This window comes from Crocuta crocuta, unplaced genomic scaffold, assembly GCF_008692635.1.
Source record: "Crocuta crocuta isolate KB4526 unplaced genomic scaffold, BGI_CrCroc_1.0 scaffold50, whole genome shotgun sequence".
Taxonomy (NCBI): domain Eukaryota; kingdom Metazoa; phylum Chordata; class Mammalia; order Carnivora; family Hyaenidae; genus Crocuta; species Crocuta crocuta.
This window is the reverse complement of record NW_027527428.1, coordinates 3,901,433-3,910,141: the sequence shown is the minus strand read 5'-3', so window position 1 is coordinate 3,910,141 and position 8,709 is coordinate 3,901,433. Positions and strand designations below refer to the sequence as shown.

At 58.8% G+C, this 8,709-nt stretch overlaps 1 protein-coding gene across 1 annotated transcript in view; it reads right to left on the bottom strand.

Annotated features, from left to right (window-relative positions):
- MGAT5B (alpha-1,6-mannosylglycoprotein 6-beta-N-acetylglucosaminyltransferase B) overlaps positions 1 to 8,709 on the bottom strand; it is a 60,362-nt gene that overhangs the window by 47,368 nt on the left and 4,285 nt on the right. The window contains exon 2 of the mRNA XM_077754968.1: positions 3,924 to 4,071. Coding sequence (XP_077611094.1) covers positions 3,924 to 4,071 — 148 coding nt within the window. The remainder of the gene's footprint in view (positions 1 to 3,923; positions 4,072 to 8,709) is intronic.

The window sequence follows — 8,709 nt, the reverse complement described above, 5'->3', positions numbered from 1 at the left end:
TGGAAACAACGGGCCCGGCGTGGCCTGGGCCGGGGGGAGCTGGGGAGATGGGGGGCTTGGGTGTGTCCAGGAGACACTGCGTTTGAGTCACTCCTGGGACACCCGGGTAGGCGGGCAGGTGGAGCTTTGAGGCTGAAGACATCCACCGGGGAGTCGAGAGTCTGCAGGCGGTGTCCACGGCCATCAAGCTGGGGGCTCGCTCCCCCTCACTCACCAGGTCCTCCACGTGCTAACCCTCCCGTGTTCTCTCGCCCCGACCGATGAGGACAGCGGGGCTCCGAGAAGTCACAGGAAGTGCTGCCGGCCACCGCGCCCGTCAGCAGCCACCACTCAGACCCTCGCTGCGGGGCTCACTCCCTGGGAGCTACCGGAACGTCTCCGGCTGTGTCCTGGGCCAGGTGTGGGTCCCCTCCGCAGCAGGTGCACACGCCGCTCTTAGGGAACAGGGCGTCACCCTTGGTTGCCCCGTGTCCTCTCCGCCCATTCCGGAAACCCCGGCCCAGACTCCACACACCGCAAGCGTCCGGAAGCTGCAGACTCCCGTATGACTCGAAGGAAGAAGATAAGCCTGAAACATTGGTCATCTTTGCTGCTGCAGAGAAGCCTTGTGGGAAATTCAGAGATCATTACTGTTTGGCTTTAGGGTACATAATAGGATGCCGTTTGCAGCAAATCTGCAAATTACCCCTAATTAGGTTTTCCGAGGCTAAAAAAGCAAAATATGCTTTCCCGGAGGACATGCCAACCACGGGTAGGAGGTAACCGTCCAGAAGCTTCCGGCAGGCCAGGTGGGGGGACAGTGGGGGTTGTTTGGGCCACAAATCATTCCGAAGCGAGGAATCCAAGCGCAGGTGAATAGAGCTTGCTGGAAACACACCAGCATGTCTGCAGGATCCCCACCTGCCTAGCCGCAGGGAGGTCAGCCCGGGGCGGGGTGAGGTGGGCCAGGGGCTGGAGTGCTTGTGCACACNTGAAAGCCCTGGACACACCCGCCATTTCTCTCCCTGAAACGAGAAGCAACAGTGTCCCTGAAATTGATGGCTCTGCCTATGGGGTTTGATGGGCTCTGCTGGTCTTGATGGATTGTTGCTATTTCCCTGGGGCGGGATGGAGCTGGGAGGTGGCGCAGACTCTCCTTCCTCCCGCGGGAGATGAAGGGCAGGGCGGGGGAGGGAGGGGCAGGCCAGGCCTGGAAGAAACCGGAGAGGCCAGAGAGGCGTTGAACTGCTGATGGTAGCTCTCCCTGCTCCCCCCCACCCAGCCCCCCGAGGGGCTGCAGCGCAGCTGGGGGCGAGCAGGACGGGGAAAGGAGGAGACGGGGGCGAGGGGCTGGACTAGAGGGACTCAGGCAGCAGCACAGAAGAACGTGGACCCCATGCACACGGAGAAGAAAATGATCTCGTGCCCCAGAGGGAAGGAACTCCGGAGGAGCCCAACCCCTTTACCTCCCTCTCCCCGTTTCTGCCACCAGCCCCCCTGCTTCCCTTTTCCACACAGCAGTTAGAGCTAGCCTTAAAGAAAAAAAAAAAAAAGGAAAAATACGAAGCCAGATCTATCACCCCCTCTTTGTGAGCCCTCCAGCAAACTCCCACACCTCTTAGAATATGTCCCAAATACTCACCACAGCTGACAAAGCCCTACGCCACCTGCCCTATCAGCCTGGCCTATCCCTCCCCACGCTCCGCCACGTTGGCTTTCCCATTGGTTCTTTTCCTCCAACACACTAAGGCTTATTCCTACCCCAGGGCCTTTGCACTTGTTGTGCTCTCTACTTCAAAGTCTCTGCTCCCAGCGCCTTGTGTGATCGGCTCCTTCCCATTATTCAGAATCAAGCTTAAATATCACCAACTCAGAAAGTCCTTCCCAGACTGCCTTGTATGAACAGTACCTTCCTAGCCACTCCTCCCCCCCAAACCCTTCTGAGCACATATCAGTGTCTGACGTTATCTCACTTCTTTTTCTCAGTACTGCCTGTCTCCTCCACAGGACCGGGGACAAGGCTCATCACTGTGTCCCCAGCACGGGTAGCAGTGCCTGGCACTTAGTAGGTCCAGACTAGATTTCATGACAGGATCTGTCTAGCTTTGCTCTGTCAGACACTCATCCCAGGATGGTGAGAGAATGTCTAACCAGGCACCCAGTACCCAGCATCCAGCCACGGAGCCGACTCAGGAGTCAAGCAGTGTGGCCGGTTCCTTATGCTACCGGGCTCCAAGAATGTCATTCTAGTGCCTGCATTTTCCAAACCAAAAAAAAAAAAAAAAAAAAAGAAATCAAGGCAAAGATCTAATGACGGACACTCTCCCCCTGAGCTGTGAATTAATTGATATGAAAAGTCTTGCAAAGGAATAAAAACTAACCGACACGCAGCCACATGTTCAATAAACGGCTATGAAGAGCACAGTGGTTAGAAACGTGGACTCTGGACTTAGCGGGCCTCGGCCCAGAGGCAGGCCCAACCCCCTAGCTGCTGTGTGACTTTGGGTGAGTTCCTGAACTTCTCTGTGCCTCAGTTCCCTCCGCGGCACAGCAGAGATTAAAGCACCCGCGAAGCGGCGGTGGAACTGACATCGCCGCTGAGGTAAGGCAATAAGGATGGTGGCCGGTGCTCGGCCAGCTTTCGGTAAGTGCCACGTGGCGTGAGGGTACTGAGCATCAGACGACCGATGTCCAGGACATTCAGTCAGTAAGGCCCGTGGGCGGTGGGTCCCGGGACTGGCAGCCCAGCCCCCACAAGCTATGTCAGAGGACCCCAGGCCACTCCAAAGGAGGGGTCCATCCTGTACACGCCCCCCTCGGGCCAGCCAGGGCCCCCCCCCGATGGCCAGGACTGACCGCCAGCCCTTGAGCAGCGGGTGCCTGGAGCCTTGGCTTTCACCTCGCACGTGCTGGCTGAGGTGCGGCGTTCCTGCACGCTGCCTGGAAGCCTGGATTTCCACTAGATTTTTCAGCACTAGAACATTCTCAGCAAGTCACACTGGCCGAGGAATAGCTTTCCCTAAACTGTGTGAAGTGTGGGTTTCAAACTTACTTTTTAGCAGTGAGAACACATCGAGCAAACACCCCTTAGAGAGAACCCCAAAACTGAAACGAGGTCAGGTGAAGCTCATCTCCCTGGAATGGGGGAGGGGGGAGGGCTGCAAGCCCCGACTTCACACTTCCTCATTCTCTGGGGTTCCGATCCCTGACACACCTAACGCATGATCTGGTTTCACACCACAGGCTCCTCAGGCCGCTGCTGGGGCACATGGGACGGTGGCCAAACTCTTGGACATCTTTGGATATTCTGGACTCAGTGGGGAAATATTTAGAACGAATAAATCAAGAAATTCTTTTCGGCCCATTGGTAGAGGAGAGATAGTCGCCGGCGCCATCCCATCCACGCCCACACGGGACGGTCAGCATGGACACGGCTCAAAACCGCCGTGTTGAGTGAAAACAGCAGTTGCCGGAAATGCACTGTGGGATGCCAGTCACGTGCGGCACGTGAACCCCACACACCGCGCACCTCCAGCCCGCGTGTGTATAAAATCCGCGTGCCGTGTGGGCCGGAAGCCCTGAGGCCAAACTCAGGATGGTCCTTGTCTCCACGGGGGCGCAGGTAAAGCACCTGCAGCTTTCACCTGTGAGTTTTATCAAGAAGGACAAAAGGGAGTCGGGCCACCAACATGACGTAGTGTTAACAGCTGTTGAATCCGGTGGTGAAAATGTGCTCTGGTAGTATTACCGTGTGGCTTCCGTATTCTTTAGTTTTCTGCAGGTTAGCGGAAAGGGGGCGGACCAATTGTGCCCCCCTCCCCAGCTCTGGGAGGGCATTTGGAGGCTGCAGGGCAGCCGCCCCTTCCCCCTTCCCCCACTTCCACACGCATTATGTCCACCCCTCCCCCACTCTGAGTGCCACTCTCCGCCCAGGGACCCCTTACCTGTCCACGGCAAGGTGCCCGTCACCAGCAGCCCGGTGCGGCTCACTGCCGTTCTCCAGCCGGGCCAGCGCGTCCATGCGTTTCACCATCAGCTCCAACAGGTCACTCATCTTGCGCAGGACGCCTCGGGACTCCGGCCCTCCCAGCACTGCAGACGGGGCACGGGCACGGTCAGGGTCAGGCGCAGCTGCAGCGTGGAGGGCCCCCCTGCCCCCTCGTGGCCACCGGGTGTCTCAGACTCCAGCCCCACTCCCACTCCCCCAGGCCAAAGAGGGGTCAGGAGGGGCACCTGGGTGGCTCAGTCAGTTAAGCGTCCGACTTCGGCTCAGGTCATGATCTCATGGTTCGTGGGTTCGAGCCCTGCATTGGACTCTGTGCTGACAGCTAGCTCAGAGCCTGGAGCCTGTTTCGGATTCTGTATCTCCCTCTCTCTCTAACCCTCCCCTGCTCACGCTGTCTCTCTCTCTCTCTCTCAGAAATAAATAAAACATTTTTAAAAAAAACAACAACAAAGAGGGGTCAGGAGAGTGAGCCCTCTCCACTCCTCACCCCTGCAGGACAGGGGCAATCCCCCCCCCCGCTTCATTGTGCTGGGGTACAGAGCCCGGGGCCAACCTGCTCCCTACCACCTGGGTGACAATGAGATCATCTTAACCTCTCTGGGCCTCTGTTTTGTTGACTGTCCTGGCCAGGCTGTTAAAATCCAGATTCTCAGGCCCTAGTCTCCGTCTGCCGATCACATCGCTGGGGCGTGGGGCCCAGGCACCTGCAGGCTGCCTGCCCCCCACGCGGTGTGCAAACACAGGAGACTTTGTGAGCCCCGGTCAAGGGGCTGGGGGCGCTGTTCTCCTGCTGGCCTCTGGGCCCCACCAGGCCCCCGCCCCACTCCTCTCCCCCAGGCCCCAACCGTCGTGAATCTGTCCTGACTCTCAGTTGGCCTTTGGGCTCCCAAAACATCAAGTCCTGGGCTGAGGGGCAAGAGAGACCTCGTGAAGAATAAAATTAACTGAAAGCAAGGGGCTTCGACCAAGATCCCATTAACCAGCCCAGATTCCTTTCTAACTGTCCCCGATCATTGGTGCCACACGCGCGAGGGTGGAGAGCGGTCCCCGCCTTCCTTTCCAACCAAATCATGTGCCGGTTTTAACGGCCCCTCCAAACCGTCCACAGGTACTGGGTTCCAGGTGCTGCGCCCCCTGCTGGGCTCCATTTTGGTCCCCAGGGGCCCGGCTCTGACCCTCTCACAGCAAAGGAGCCCCATTTACGGAGGCCTGAATGCTTCCTGGGGTTCCGGGGGGGGCCTTAGGTTGGGTCCCCAGAACTGTGCCCGGGGGGGTGGCGAGGGTGCCGGGGCATGTGCACACCACCTCCTGCGGTCACTGCTGAGGGCTCTGCTCCCAGAGACTGCCAACCTCTGCTANGGTTTCAGCAGCCGCAGGAAGCCCCCCCCTCCCCCCTCCCCCCCGGCAAAGAAGTGCAGTCACCAGGCTGGCCCGAGTGCATCGGCGTCATGAGGGCCAAGGGGTGGGGAGGAAAGGCTGGGGCCCAGTGAGCTCAGAAGGGCTCTCGCCTGTCCCTGCCTCCAATCTCCAACGTGGCCGTGTGGCCAAGGGAGAGTCATGGCAACATATGGGCCTCTGCGTCCCCAACTGATGTCACAGGGCCAAGAGGGGGCAGCAGAGAGCACTGCAGGCTACGGAGAAGTTGGGGGGCAGGGGTGCGGAGGAGAGGGGAGGCAGGAGGGGGCTGATCTCCCCTGTTCCAAGCCTAGGACTGAGCTGAAGAGGGGAGGCCAAGAAGGCTTTGTGTCACCAAGGCTGCTTGTGACATTTCTGCTTGGATTGTCCCCCGTATCCCCTGGCTCTGAGCCTGGCCTGGCCCAGCGGCTGCTACCACTTCCTCTCACTAAGTCACCTCCTGGCTGGGGTCCCCTGCCAGCTGAGCCCACCTGAGGGCCTGAGGTCAGAAGGGAGGCCACCAGGAGGGGGGAGGGCTCAGTCACGTGCTATGGAAGTGACAGCTGGCCATCAAGTCCAGGGCAGAGGGAGCTGCAGCTTCCTTAAAGAAGCTAGGACCCCGGGCTCAAAGCACACACACAGACACACACTGACACACACAGACACACAGAGCCGCCCAAGAACAGGGGTGGGGACGGTGCTGGAGAAAACACAAAAGACACACAGTTTCTACGCCATCTCCGCGCCAGTAGCTGAAATCACGAGAGATCTTCCCACATTTCTCCTCCTTGGAAAACTGAGTGGATTTTTAACAAACCAGTTGGGATTAGGAAATTTCACCATTGCGTTAAGTGAAGCCAGTTTTTCCCACACTCTGCCCCGCCCCACTCACTGGGTACTCAACCAGTCAATCAATCCAGGAAGGTATATAAATAGCTTCCATTCTCTTTCAACTCCACAGAATCAGGGCCAATGGTTAGTCTTTCAAATCACTCTCATCCTTGAGACCCCCACCCAAGCCCATCATCAAAATGTAACACCTGGCTCTGAAGTGATGCCTGGAGCACAGAGTAAAACAAGAGGGGGTTCCCATCATCTCAGCTAGAAAAATAAGGGACCATCAGATGATCTGATCTGGCTGCTGCTTGGTACCCCTCCTCGAGTTGTGCAGTGCGCCGCCTGCACGGCCTCCCTGGGCAGCCCTCATGAGCCAATGCGCACAGCTCAAGCCGGGGTGGCCTCTTCCCCAAAGGTGTGAGATGCAAAAAGGAGAATGAGACCACGGCTGGGGACACCCTAAGTCAGAGCCCCGCCCCCCCAGCCATGACCTGGTCAGAGCACTCAGGCCCAACAGGACCACAGAGTCTGGGCGGCAGCTGGCTTCTGCAGACGGGGCGCCCCAGCGATGCTGAGCCCACGTCACTGCTTCTGGAGTGGTGCTGTGCTCCCAGGCAGGCCTCGGGCCTGGCACACGGCCGCCCCTCTCTCTGGGCTCACCTCAGGCTTCCTCCGCTCCTCCTCACTGCCCGAGCCCCTCCCTGGAACCTCCCTGACGCAGCCTCCCCACCGACACACCCCGAGCCCCACCGCACAGGCCGCAAAATCGCTGCTGGGGCCAATATCTGCACCATACGACAGCCGGAGACGCGGCGACCCCAAAAGCCGAGCACAGTGGCCTGGGGCAAGCCAGAGTGGGGGTCACGAAGCTGGACTCCACCTGCTCGTCCACCAGCCGCTTCGGTGCGGCACGCAGAGGCATGCCACCCTCCCTCTCTGGGCCTCAGTTTCTCCTCCTCTAAAATGAGGGCGTTGGACTTACTGGACCCTGAGATGCTATGGGCTGGGACTCGTGTTTTGGCCCTTCCCGTCTCCAGATGAGGGTCGTAGGAGAAGAAAGAACTGTCCCTCTCAAAGTTGGCGGAATCCCCTTAGGGAGAGAGAGCTCAGGGTGGCCCAGAGCAGAGGGACAGAGAGAAAGCTAAATGACCCTGCGTATTCAGGTAGGAAGAGGGGAGATTCCTGGCGCAGCCTGGGAGGGGAGGAGGGAGAGCGAAGACAGGGCAGGGGTGGCGGGACAGCCAGAGGGGCCGTGCAGGGGTGGGGGGGGCACGCCAGCTGCAGGGATGCAGGAGGAAGCCGCCCTCCGCTTGCTCTGCTGAGCAGTGGTCGCAGCGCCCATGCCGTTACCCGCACCTCTGTGCAGGGGCTTCGGGGAAAGCGTGTCCTTCCCTCTAGGTCAATGCCAGGGACGGAGGACGCAGGAGAGAGACACAGGAGATCAGAGCAAGAGGTGTCCAGGGAAACAAAAGCCCCCCAGAAAGTCCTCAGAGATATATGGGGCTCTGGATTGCCCTTCATAGGAAGGATTAATTCTTTAAAAATGTCAACAGAGGGGCGCCTGGGGGGCTCAGTCAGTTGAGCGTCCGACTTCAGCTCAGGTCATGATCTCACGGTTTGTGGGTTCGAGCCCCGCGTCGGGCTCTGTGCTGACAGCTCAGAGCCTGGAGCCTGCTTCGGATTCTGTGTCTCCCTCTCTCTCTGCCCCTTCCCTGCTCATGCTGTCTCTCTCTCTCAAAAATAAACAAAATTAAAAAAAAATTTTTTTAAATGTCAACAGAAAGGGTGACCCCAGGAGACCCAGGGGCTTAGGGACGTGGCTAAGGAGACAGACTGCCCCCTTTCCGATGAGTCTGTAAGGCTAATTCCATCAGACTAGACCAAGACTGCAAGATGGTCCCCAGCCCCTGGGGGGCTCAGGGCGGCCCCTGCTGTCTGCAAATGACACAGACAGTGTCAGGGACAGGGCAGTCCCTGAGGCCTCGGCGGCCATCCCCACCACTTCCCGAGGAGCTCCTGGGGCACCGGGCTAGCTCCCTGGCTGCCACCACCCACCCAGGGACCGCTGGCGGAGCAAGCTCCTGCCGTGGCTGGCCCTGAGTCACCTCACCGCTCTCGGTGTCGGCTGAATTGAAAGGTATTTAATGTGAGGCCCCAGAGACACAGCTCAGAACTCACACGCGTTTTCTCCATATTTCCATATAAACAAGGGAAGCTGGGATGCCAGGAGATACAGAGAGAGGTGCCTGATTTCCCACCCGGGGCCCCTCCGCTCCCCTCCCCGGACACACTGTGTCTGTCTGTCTCTCCCATCCTCCCTTGTCCCCACCCCACCCTTTCTCACTGGGTCCTGGAAATGGAAGGAGCCCCCGGAAGAGACCTCCCTGACCCACCCATCTATTACCAGCTTCTGAGAGAAAGAGCCCCCTAGCACCGAGGTCCGAGGCCAGAGACAGCCACAGAACAAGGAAATGTTTCTCTGATGTTCCCCA